Source organism: Schistocerca serialis, chromosome 3 (assembly GCF_023864345.2).
Source record: "Schistocerca serialis cubense isolate TAMUIC-IGC-003099 chromosome 3, iqSchSeri2.2, whole genome shotgun sequence".
In the NCBI taxonomy this organism is placed as follows: domain Eukaryota; kingdom Metazoa; phylum Arthropoda; class Insecta; order Orthoptera; family Acrididae; genus Schistocerca; species Schistocerca serialis.
Genome location: NC_064640.1, coordinates 273,559,620 through 273,572,798, shown reverse-complemented (window position 1 = coordinate 273,572,798; position 13,179 = coordinate 273,559,620). Strand labels below are relative to the sequence as shown.

The 13,179-nt window shown below is 39.5% G+C and overlaps 1 protein-coding gene across 1 annotated transcript in view; it reads left to right on the top strand.

Annotated features, from left to right (window-relative positions):
- The window catches only part of LOC126470049 (uncharacterized), a 68,574-nt gene extending 56,435 nt beyond the window's left edge, over window positions 1-12,139 (top strand). The window contains exon 6 of the mRNA XM_050097550.1: window positions 11,108-12,139. Within this exon, the coding sequence (XP_049953507.1) occupies window positions 11,108-11,139 (32 nt within the window). The 3' untranslated portion in view covers window positions 11,140-12,139. The remainder of the gene's footprint in view (window positions 1-11,107) is intronic.
- Window positions 12,140-13,179: the final 1,040 nt, after the last annotated feature.

Here is a 13,179-nt window from a genome sequence, read left to right as displayed (position 1 = left end):
ACCCTGTCCACCCTCTGGTCCACCGGATTCAGGACTGCCTACGCTTGCTCCATTTGGGGGGCGTCTCTGTGACGTTCCTCTGGATCCCAGGACACGTTGGTATCTGTGGAAATGAGGCGGCCGATATAGCGGCCAAGGCTGCAGTCTCTCTTCTTCAGCCAGCTATTCGCACGATTCCCTTCGCCGATCTACGGAGTGTTTTATGTTGTTGTGTTGTTCTTTTATGGCATGCACATTGGTCAACACTTCCCAATAATAAATTGCGGGACATGAAAGCTCTTCCCTGTGCTTGGACCTCTTCCTCCCGAACGCGTCGTCGGGAGGAGGTAATTTTAACTAGACTCCGGATAGGGCACTGTCTTTTTAGCCATCGACATCTTTTAAGTGGTGATCCTCCCCCACTCTGTCCCCACTGCTCTCAGCTGTGGACGGTAAGACACCTTTTAATTGAGTGCCCCTATTTTACTCCGTTACGCGCCCGTCTACAGCTGTCGCCTGATATATCTTCCATTTTAGCAGATGACACGCACTCAGCCGATCATGTTCTCGAGTTTATTAGTGCCAGTGAGATGACGTCAGTCATTTGAAGCTCTTTTTGGGGACAATTCTGTTTTAAGTTTCTCCAATTTTTTGAGTTTCGTTCCCATTGCTACTAGTTTCCAGTTTGATTTTCTATCTTTTCCTAAGTCACAGACTGGGCGCTAATCACTGTAGCAGTTTTGCGCCCTAAAACCATAACCAAAAAAAAAAAAAAAAAAAAAACAACTTGGAGCCATAAAGAAACATACTCTAGATCAGAAGTAGTCTGAATCATCAAATACTGTCTCAACATTGTAAATTTTAATTCAGCCCTAAATATGCTCAGAGCCCTGCCAATCAGTAAGGGCTAGAGCTGGTTGACAAGCTAAATAAAAAGAAATACAAAACGGGAAAATCATTAAAGACAAAGTCGTGCTGATCAAGACTGAAACAAAAATAAATATAAATTTGTTGTACTTCCGTACTGGGGACATGTATCAGACAGAATAAATTCCTCATTAAAGAAAGCAAATCTGAAAATAGGGTCCTTCACCAGCAACACATTAGGAGCAAAGATCATTTATCAAATAGACATCATGCAATGATATAATCATTCTGGTGCTTACAAAATCAAATGCAGTGAATGTAATAAAGCCTACATTGAACAAATAGGTAAAATTGTTAAAACAAGATATAGAGAAACAAAAATGTAAGCAGAAATAACCCTTCTGCGTGCAGCATGCCCCTCAGAAAATAAACAAATGGCTGAAAATATCAAGAGCAATTACACTGTTATACATAATGCTTCCAGAGACTGATTGACTTTTTAGAAGAAAAATAACTCCACATTAATATGACCAAGCATCCAAAACAAACATTAAATGAATAAACAGAATTATGCAACAAAAAATTCATAGGATTTTTCAGTAACACCTTAATCAGCATATAATATACACTACATCCTACATTAATCACCAAATACCCAACTACAAACAATTCATAGGAACCTTCTATAGCACCTTATTCAGCAGATGAATTGCACTCCTTTCTACACTATTCACCAGATATGTGACTACAAACTAGTCACTGAAAACCCAGTTATGACAGCGGTACAATACTATCATATGTAGAGCATATTGAATACAAGTGAAATAATGTGTCTCCTCTTGTGTAATGCTAGAAATAAGATAGAATTTTATTATACAACTACACTCCTGGAAATGGAAAAAAGAACACATTGACACCGGTGTGTCAGACCCACCATACTTGCTCCGGACACTGCGAGAGGGCTGTACAAGCAATGATCACACGCACGGCACAGCGGACACACCAGGAACCGCGGTGTTGGCCGTCGAATGGCGCTAGCTGTGCAGCATTTGTGCACCGCCGCCGTCAGTGACAGCCAGTTTGCCGTGGCATACGGAGCTCCATCGCAGTCTTTAACACTGGTAGCATGCCGCGACAGCGTGGACGTGAACCGTATGTGCAGTTGACGGACTTTGAGCGAGGGCGTATACTGGGCATGCGGGAGGCCGGGTGGACGTACCGCCGAATTGTTCAACACGTGGGGCGTGAGGTCTCCACAGTACATCGATGTTGTCGCCAGTGGTCGGCGGAAGGTGCACGTGCCCGTCGACCTGGGACCGGACCGCAGCGACGCACGGATGCACGCCAAGACCATAGGATCCTACGCAGTGCCGTAGGGGACCGCACCGCCACTTCCCAGCAAATTAGGGACACTTTTGCTCCTGGGGTATCGGCGAGGACCATTCGCAACCGTCTCCATGAAGCTGGGCTACGGTCCCGCACACCGTTAGGCCGTCTTCCGCTCACGCCCCAACATCGTGCAGCCCGCCTCCAGTGGTGTCGCGACAGGCGTGAATGGAGGGACGAATGGAGACGTGTCGTCTTCAGCGATGAGAGTCGCTTCTGCCTTGGTGCCAATGATGGTCGTATGCGTGTTTGGCGCCGTGCAGGTGAGCGCCACAATCAGGACTGCATACGACCGAGGCACACAGGGCCAACACCCGGCATCATTGTGTGGGGAGCGATCTCCTACACTGGCCGTACACCACTGGTGATCGTCGAGGGGACACTGAATAGTGCACGGTACATCCAAACCGTCATCGAACCCATCGTTCTACCATTCCTAGACCGGCAAGGGAACTTGCTGTTCCAACAGGACAATGCACATCCGCATGTATCCCGTGCCACCCAACGTGCTCTAGAAGGTGTAAGTCAACTACCCTGGCCAGCAAGATCTCCGGATCTGTCCCCCATTGAGCATGTTTGGGACTGGATGAAGCTTCGTCTCACGCGGTCTGCACGTCCAGCACGAACGCTGGTCCAACTGAGGCGCCAGGTGGAAATGGGATGGCAAGCCGTTCCACAGGACTACATCCAGCGTCTGTACGATCGTCTCCATGGGAGAATAGCAGCCTGCATTGCTGCGAAAGGTGGATATACACTGTACTAGTGCCGACATTGTGCATGCTCTGTTGCCTGTGTCTATGTGCCTGTGGTTCTGTCAGTGTGATCATGTGATGTATCTGACCCCAGGAATGTGTCAATAAAGTTTCCCCTTCCTGGGACAATGAATTCACGGTGTTCTTATTTCAATTTCCAGGAGTGTATAATGTGATGAGATATTGTATCCCACACTGAACAAAATGTGATATTACATTCACAGAGTAAACTGAATGTTTCAGAGATTATATAAGACATACAATAAAATTCTTTGGATTAACATTTGTCAAATTTATGGTAATACCTAGGGAAAATAAGTCATTGTGACACACTGTGAACTCCGGTGAGAACCAATCCTCCGTTGTGTATGAGATATTGTCGTCACATGGATCAGATCATGCTGGATAATGATAGCACCGCAAATTAGACAAATATATCGTATGCTCATACACTGCCATACTACCATAAGGTATAACTACAATTATGACATGTTGTAAAACAGATCTGATGTACACATAAAATGTGATGAAATGAATAGGATTGTCCACACCAACTTTACCCCAAATACCAAATACAAAAATAGTTAACATCTGGACCATGTTATTACAGATACGTTTATTATCCACCTTTGACACATCCACTCATAAAATTTCATTCTTTGTGACAGGTGGTTGCGAAAATGAGCAAAGCCCAAAACTATTCAGCCAATAAATAAATAGTGACTTTGGTGCAAATAATAAAAAAAACCTCACTTCTCAACAATATTATTATTGAATCATGATTGATGGTTGACATTTTAATGATTGATCCTCATACAACTTGTGTTTGCCTGAAAAGAGAAGTGACCATCTTGAACGTACCTTAGTTTTCATATTTTGTTTCCGCTGTGTGACAGCAGGCTGCCAACGTATTTGCTTAGAAGCTATGCATGAATTGTATCAAAGGGTGCCTTGGCCAGTGCTGCAGTTAGTAAAGTACTCTGAATCAAACCCACTCTGCTGACAAAGCCAGTGGAAGACGTAAAAATTAATTTGAACTAAAGATATCACATTCACAAGTGTATAACCATTTACAGGGATGCGAATCTTGCTTCATGCCCAACATCTGCAACACCATACACAATACTTCCACAGAACTTATGTGCCCGTGTACTGCTATTAATGAGTGAATCATTCAGATTTAACCACAATAACCATTCTAATAGAATTAAACAAACAAATAAAACACAAAAGCAATTTATCTATACAGAAGAACTCCATGATCTGCCATGTCTGCAGTCCGCATTAGCCAGAGGACAGCCAGTCAACAAATATCCATGTGTTGCAACTGTCACTTGCAGTGTTTATAGTAGAGTCCTTTTCTATTTTTATTAACAAAAAGTGAAGCCAAATTCGTGATCCCATTAGGAGAAACCAGTAACTGAATATCACCCAAAATACAACCTGCACAGCCTTGACCCCTAAATTAGAAGGTCCATAATTCATTATATATCAGCTTTTGCAACATGCCACTTGCAGCAGTTATAGTAGACTACTACTCTACTTTTGTAACCAAAATGGGTTTCATGTACTTCAATTTTTTTCATTTTATCTGCAATGGATTTTGCATACGTGCTAATTCCTGCCTTGATGTGCTTCATCATTGGTCCTGGGAAAAAAATTGAAAAAATATCGAAAGGATTGCTGCTGTCATCCACTTCTGCCACACATCCACTTTCTACTTTGAATTAAAGAGTCTAATGTGGTCCATCCAATTCGTCTGAATATATTTGAAGTACTATCTTGATTATTAGGAATTATATTATACACTGTTGGAGGTGGCATTTTGCCTTAAAATGCAATGGAGAAATAACTTACATAGCAGATTTTAGACAGAAAATGATATACAACAATGGAATGGTAATATTGAAACAATGTTTTCTTACCAGAGTCTGATTGAGTAGCAGAATAACAATATTCGCTTTCAAAAATGTCCCCTTTGAAACTAGCCTTCAGGTGGTTCATTCGAAGCTTCTTGATATCAGTATTGTTCAAAAACTTCAACATATTTTTCGGAAAATGCACTACTAACATTACGAGAAACCCGCGAAACATCAGCATCACGTGTCAGTTCTGCAGTTTTTAACAGGTGAGGGTTGCCCTTTGAGAATATTGAAATAGTTATAGAAATGTCCAAACACTGGCAGTTAAGATAACATCAAACTCAAATAGAAGCTGCGAGCAGAATGGAAACAGTGTAAATGGAGATGAGCTGAGCTCGGGCGTGGGACACTCACAGCGTTACTGCCACACACGCTGTGCTTGGGTTTCAAATTGTTAAGTGGCCATTATTAATATATCTGTCCATGGCCTGCTTATACAAAGTAGGTTTGAGAAACTTATTTATCCACAATGTTCTGTGGCTTGTAGCTAATGGGAATGACTAGTTAGTGTATTGTCAGCTAGTTATAATGTTTGCCTCAAAAGCTTGCTTCACGCATCAGTTGGCAGTGCTTTTAATGCTATAGGGTTTGTGCTTACAATGTGGTGGCCTTTGGCAGTGGCAAAACAGACACAATTGTCATATTTGGAAATAGGATGGCTGCTTTTAGCAAGTGATAACATCATCAGTGATATCTCATATAACTGGCAAGACATAAAGCATGAAGAAAATGAAATTCACATGGATTCAGAATCATTTGACAGTTATGCAGCACTGGAACATGTACCAAAAAATGTTTTTGTGCATGTTAGTTTGGTTCCCCGGCATTTTTTGTTTATTGATAAGAAGGGTGTAAAAGTGCCAGTAATACAGAATGATGTAATTAGTTGTTTTTAGTGTATTGTAGATGACTCTTCATGCAAAAAAAAGCTGATCAAGCTGACTTATACCCACATGACTACATAGCTTCTATTCACAATTTATCAGCAATATTTAGGATTCACTGCTGGCAAGATTTAACAGATGATGAAGTGATGACAATAATTGGAATATTTATTCTTCTGGGAATTTTGTAAAAGCCAGAATGTAAATTGTGCTTTCCAAAATGGGAGTCACTTGACACAACATTCTTTAGGAAACGAGAGAGTAAAAAAGTGTCATCTTCCCTAAAGATTCTGGTCTGTTTACTCACTACAAAGGAACATTACTGTCAAGGAAGCTTTGTTGTTCTGGATAGCATGTCTTGGATAGAAGCAATTTACTCCTTCAAAACATGATTTGGAATAAAATTTTACGATCTTTGTGAAAGCTATTCTGGATATATATTGGACTTCACTGTTTGTATTGGTAAGAACACACATTATGGCAGTCATAATCCTGAAGAGAAAATGACTTAATAAATGGTTTTTTAGCTTCTTGTTATTTTCTCGGAAAGGTTTATTATATTTACTTCGACAGCTGGTACACTAGTCCAGCTATGGGTGACAAACTAACAGGAACACCGACATTGTCAGCACAAAGTAGCTAAACGGAAAGGGTTTCTCTGACATCAATAAAAGTGAAAGAATGAGGGGACAAATATGTAATGGGATGCGATAAACAAGAAAATGGTGATGAAATGGAAGGACAAGAGAGACGACATGATGGACAGCATCTCCATGATGAGGGACATCAGTTGGGAGTCCCATCTCAGTCAGGCATTATCCAGAATTTTTGCCAGGCATAACAAAGAAAAGACCAAGAAGTAGTTGTGGATTATGCACACGAAGAGGTCTTTGAAAAGATACCTCTTATTCATGTTCAGAATGTGAATTCCCCTATGTGCAACACCATCATTTTAAATATTTCACACCGAAAAAGGCCTGGAATTGTGTAGAAATAAAACGTTATTCTCTTCTTTAATACTCTCTTTTTGATCCTAATCTAATTTTGGTTCATACACTAAAATCAACAAAGAAGTGTTTTAATGAGCGAGCAAGTTATGTAGCGTGACTGCAGCAGCCAGCACTAGTGAAGTTATCCACGAGGCAGAGAAGCGCTCATGAAAAATACCAACTTATTGGGTTAAAATAACGTCCATCATTTGAAAAATCTTTCCTGATATTTTTTATTTAAATGTTACAAATTGTTTAGTAACAGAAATATTTGTTATTTCTTTTTTAGTAAGAAATCTGCTTTGGGTTGTAAACTAAAATCCAAGCCAGTGTCATGCTTTTACCACATTATTTTGTAATAACGCAGTTTTATGATTCCAGTGAGAGTGTATAATTGTGTTACTCAAGTCCCGAAGTAGCATATATTATACCCTCTGTAAGAAGTATTCAACTGTTAAAAACATTTGGTTTTGGTTTACAACACAAACCAGTAATTATAAAAGAAACACATACATATTTCAAATGTGTGATCAAGGCTGAAAAGGCCATCCAAGGGTTCCACACAACAGTCTTAGCTCCATTAATAGAAATGTGAAGGTATGACAAATCCAGTTTCAGTATACCCATGATTCCCTTATTTGAGCTCCACATGTCATTATGCCATTTGATGTTGACGTAGCAACTGACAAGTGCACCCATGTTCCTGTGGGTTTGAGAGTTCTTCATTGGTTGAGCTTGGTGTTATACAGATCTTTCAGTCCACCTAGAAGAAGATTCTGCTGGGATTATGCTCATGTAATCTCTCTACACTTTTAATCACTTGTTGTGGGTGCACTGTTATTACACACTATGACTAAATTCATTTGGACACTGCAATTTTCACAAATGTTGGTGTTCTATAATCACTCAAATTACACTGTCTAACTTATGCATGTAAAGAACAGAGGTGCTGTTGAGTCTAAACCATAGGTGGGCAGTGAGAGAGCCACACTTCCGGAGCCATCTTCATGAGCATGGGCAGAGCCAAGGAGCCAAGATGACGATGCTTGGTTTGTGGGGCACTCAACTGCGCGGTTATCATTGCCTATACAAATTCCCAACCACTGCTCAGTCCAATCTCACCACTTTCATGAATGATGATGAAATGATGACAACACAAACACCCAGTCATCTCGAGGCAGATGAAAATCCCTGGACCCACCAGGAATCGGACCCAGGACGAGGAGCCAAGAGCAGCTGGTGTCTGTCTAATAGTTTGTGCGTAAAGACTAGATGGCAATATGTGCAGCCAAGGTGCAAGAATAGCCACAGCAATGTACTTGGCTGAGTACACAGTATTATGTTATGTTACAGTGCATTGTGTAGTTGAAATGGCTAGTCAAAGCAATGCAGTAAAGTGGTGTTCTATTTTATGGTTTTTTTTACCAAAAGCAAAGGAGGAACACAATGTTTGGTATGTGGTAAAATATTAATAATAAAAAAGTACAATATAGAACTTCACTGCAGAACGCAATACTTCAAATACATTACTTAAAGTTCTGGAAATCAGGGAAATTTGGAAAAACACTGGAGAAATTGTGTTTTTGTCTCAGTAGATGAAATAGTTTGTTTACTGAGATGTCATGCGTCATCGCTGGCTGGGCGAAGCTGAGAATGTGTGCTGCTTCCTGACTCCCTCATTCTTACTGCTTCTCCCCTTCCTACCACTCCTCTCAGCTTGCAGTCAGTGCTGCCACCACTTCTGGCTGCTAGCCTAGCAGCTGCTGAAGAGAGGCAGGGAGGTGTGAGAAGTGGTTTGTTTGGATCTGGTTCTCAGATATTGTTGGTGTAGCGGCAGGAGGTGGCGGTCATGTGTGCACGAGTTGTGTCTGAGTGAATGTGTGAATGTGTGTGTGTGTGTGTGTGTGTGTGTGTGTGTGTGTGTGTGTGTGTGTGTGTGTGTGTGTGTGTTTTCTTGTTTTCTGACAAAGGCTATGGCCGAAAATTTAGTTGTGAGAGTGTGATTCTCTTTTCTACTTGCCTGTGTGCAGCTCAGCGATCATCTTTATGGTAAGTTCCTACCTATCCTTATTGGTATTGACTCTCATAGTATTTGCACAAGTTATCTGTTGCATGGATTGATCATCGTGGCATCATTTCATCAACATGGTGTCTGTGACATGTGAATAACTTGCCCACGAGTGTATGTCCGTGATGGGCCAAAGCCACAGACCATCTCTGTGAGTATCTCTAACGGATTGGGCCTTCTGATCTGAAGCCCACCATTTCCCACTAATGCAGGTCCTGCCCATTAGATCTAGTCTCGCTGATCTGCCTGCAGGCTGGGTCTGTTCATGTGTGGCATAATGCAGTGGATTTTCACAATTTATCCGTGGACCCAGGACTGAGGTGCTCCTCGGCAGGCCAGAGGCCACAAGCGATGGATTTCAGGAATTGCAAGTGTCTCAACACAAGTACATTGTACAGTGTGGCGTTTTATAGTCATTTTATTTATAGTAGTGCATTTTGCATTTCAAAAGTAGTTTATGCATGAGAAAGTATGAACAGTAAGGAGAAGAAAATTGTGGCAGTCGCTCGCAATTTGTGCGCTATGTACTCATATATTTCTTGAAAGAAAAATCACCCAATACCTGTTAAGTAATGGACATGACACAGTGGGCAGTAACCGACAATAACGAACATAGTGGAACCAACATATTATTGGCCATCACTTATTGTGTTGGTCTACACAACTACTCTTCTCTGCCTTACACACATCTCTCAAGACGCCTACTTTACTTTTTCTGGGGTTATTTCTGAGAACAGCACTGTCCATTGAGCCAATTTGTGCCCCCCTTTGGTCTACACAGTGACTTCCATAAAGAAAAATGTTTTTTATGTATGTATGAACATAAAAAAGCAGAATTATTATTGTACTGTAATAGAGAATACTAAATATGGAACATATTTCAGTTGTTAAACATACTAATTTCCAGCATTTTAAGACAAGTGTCACATTGTTGAAGTATTTAGTGAGGTGGAGGGGGGGGGGGGGGACTTCCTAGAGTTTGAGAGATAGTTATTCATGAATACTAAGCTTCTGCATTTGTTACAAAAGCTGTGATGTTCGCGGTGTGTGAGGTTATTACATTGTACATCATTGTAGATGAGTTGCTTCAGTTGAAAATAACGATCACAAATTACTTGCATCTTTAAAGGTTGCTGAAAATTGAAGAGGAGTATCACAGAGATCTCTCCGTCACAGAGGAAGCCTCGGTGCTTATATCAAAGAACTTGTTTCACCATAGAAGACTGAATGTGGTTTCACAAACTAATTGTCAGAGTAGTTCCAAAATAACAAGATATCAAGTGGAAGGAAGATAGGCAAGGAGGAGGCAGTTGAACATCTCATTGTGCTTATTAGATACAAAATACAGGTTCAGTTGAACAAAAATATAGGTTTAAAGTGGGCATTGAGATACTGAAGGAACCATTGAATAAGGGATTGATTTACGTGAATTATTAATATTAAAACCTGAATCAAGATGTTAAAGTTAGAGAATCTGAAGTGTTCCTCCCTCTCCCCAAATAATTTCCAAACATCCATGAACAGTCAGTGACTAGGAACAAAGTGTCTTTATGTTAAACTTCATACTGTTTCTACAAAGGTTGATTTAAAGAAGTGCATGCTGCTAATTTTCGTAATTCCCTCTGTAATGGATAGTTGCAGATGTGTGATGAGTGCAGCACTCTGTTATTTTCAAAGGATGACTTATTGATAGTAACCATAAAATCAAAGTATCAGATGCTTCTATGTTATAGTTTAGTGTTCTGAGATTGCATTGCAGTAATAGGCATTGCTGGGGATTTTGTGCCATAGTTTGCATGTAAGTAAAGAGTGTTAAATTCGTAAAATGTGGACCTTAATAGTGGACAGAAACTGTAGCCTGCTTCGGGGACTGTACTGAGAGCCATCTTCTTTGCTGCAAAATAACTGATTGAAGTTTTATACTGTTCTTTATAGAACATTATCCTCTCCTGAAATGAATGTGAGTTGTAAAACATTGAGATGATGTGACCAATGAAAGAAATGTGTTATGTTGATGTTTCTATTTTGTGCATTGTTTACAAGCAAAAAGAGATTTATGAAATAATGCTATATTACTTTTTTTGACACTGTAATGTCTGCTTGGAGCACAATCATTGTATATGATTTCTTCATAGATTTTCTGATTAAATATTGTAGTGATTTTATAAGCCTGATCATTTTTATCTAACTGTTTCTGGAAAATGAATTTTTCTTTTGAGTTTTGCAAGTCATGATACTAATGCTTTTGTTCTAATTACAGCTTTGGGGTTACGAAAGGTTGCTAAGACCTGAATCTTCAGTCACCATTGTCAGCATTTGTCATTGAACCATATCAAAAGATTTGAAAGAAATTTTAGCTCTCTTTAAAGTGCTGTTGCAGCATATGCAGAAAGATAGAGCTTGCAGTTATTGTGGAGCATGATTGAAGAATAATTATGCAGTCACAGAAAAAGAAAAGCAGTATATAAACATAAAAATTCTGAGGAGATAATATTATGTAATTCATCAGCTTCTCCCAGTGTACTTCATGTTGAAATAGTCCACAGATGAACTACTCAGTGTCAGTGCGCTGAACGTGGACATCAGGCAGTTCACTCGTGAACTATTTTGACAACGTAATATTTCATTGACATTTATAAATGTTGTGTAATATAACAGAACTTACATTTACAATTGTGATCATGAAGCAAGTGGATATCCTTATGAGTTACAGGACATACAGGTTACACTGCTGTAAATTAGATAATTAGGTTTTCAGTTTGTCTTCCTAGGTTAAAGTAATATCATGGATCACGGTGAGAATGGGTAACATAGTGTTTAGAGGCTATCAAACTCAAGTGTGTTTGGCCACATTTAATGACACTGCTCATCTTTATTCTAACTTCGATGTTTTACTACACGTCTCATTACAGTAGTAACTGTATTTGCTGCCTATCATTCTGTATTATAATATTTCAAAGACATCTCTGGAGTTCATCATTCTTTAGTAAAATTGTACTGAATATGCTTATTAATACATTTAAAATGTTGCCAAATGCATTAAAGTGGTATTAGACGTAAAAATGCTGGATTATTATTTTTAGTGTAGAGTTATCTACATAATGGACTCGTTCAGTGTGAAAAATTGCGCTAAAAGATTTGATATTTTGTTAATTTTATTTATGTATTTATTTATTTCCCTCTTGTAAAATGTCAGGACTTCACTTAGATATAACTAGAATTAACACTTTTCACACCTCAAGTAAGATAATTGTGCAGAAGGAAGTATTTTCACAAAGAAATATTTTTAAAAAACTTTAAGAGATTATCTTTTACAAAGTGTAACACAGATTACATGTTCTGTTGAAATATAAAGATAAAAGAATACAGTTGTGTATGTCCATGTTTTTCATACTGATGATAAAAATTAAAATAAGAGGAATCAGTGGTGCTTCCAGCAAATTTTCTGTTGATAGATATCCTTTCTCATTTAAAATTCTCCAAATAATAGAAGAATGTGCATTTTAATTGTAGTTCCATCATTCACATAGTACTGCTAAAACTGTTCAGAAGAATTAATGCTACTTGTTCATAATTCATTCATCCAGGATGGTTTTTGTGTGTTTGAGAACTTCGGTATTAATCGTAGAAGGCAAGCTTCCATGGGCAGTAGTTACGTAATTGCTGATATTTATTTTATGGGCATACGGTCAAAGTTCAAGGCATAATTCTCTCCCCAGTGTTTCGTCTTCCAATGCTGGAAAGGCTTTAATGATTCAGAAAGCAGTTACAGAGACTAAACACCTCAGCAAGCTGAACTGTTTATATGAATTCATGCAATGGTTTGTTAGTGACAGCATCAGACTTAAGCTTATGATCACAGAGTCGCGTCAACATATGCCATGGAGCTTGTAGTAGGGAAGAGTTAGTGCTGTTTGTTTTATTAATACTAAGGCCCTCGGCTTGTCTAACTTCAGTCCTCCTCCTTTTCTGTTAATACTGTTTCTGTGCTTTTGAATTTATGTGGCTCCTCTTAAATCCTAGCATAGTAATTACTAGAACTAGCTAAGACCACAGTTTCAGAGAAACAAATTTGGTGGTTTCCCCAGTCCTAGTGCATGATCTGCTACTGCTGATTTATCTGTCTTGCCCAGTTGACAGTTGCTGTTGTGTTCATTGAGGTGAGTGTTAATGCTTCTTCTTCTTTTGTAGCTCCTATGTCTACTTGGCATGTGCGAGCATTTGAACACTGCAAAGGACTTTCACCTGCCACTTGTCCACCCATATATAAAATCCCTTGTGCTTGTGGCGAAGTGTGCATAGGAAGTACAAAAAGGATTATTATTAACATCC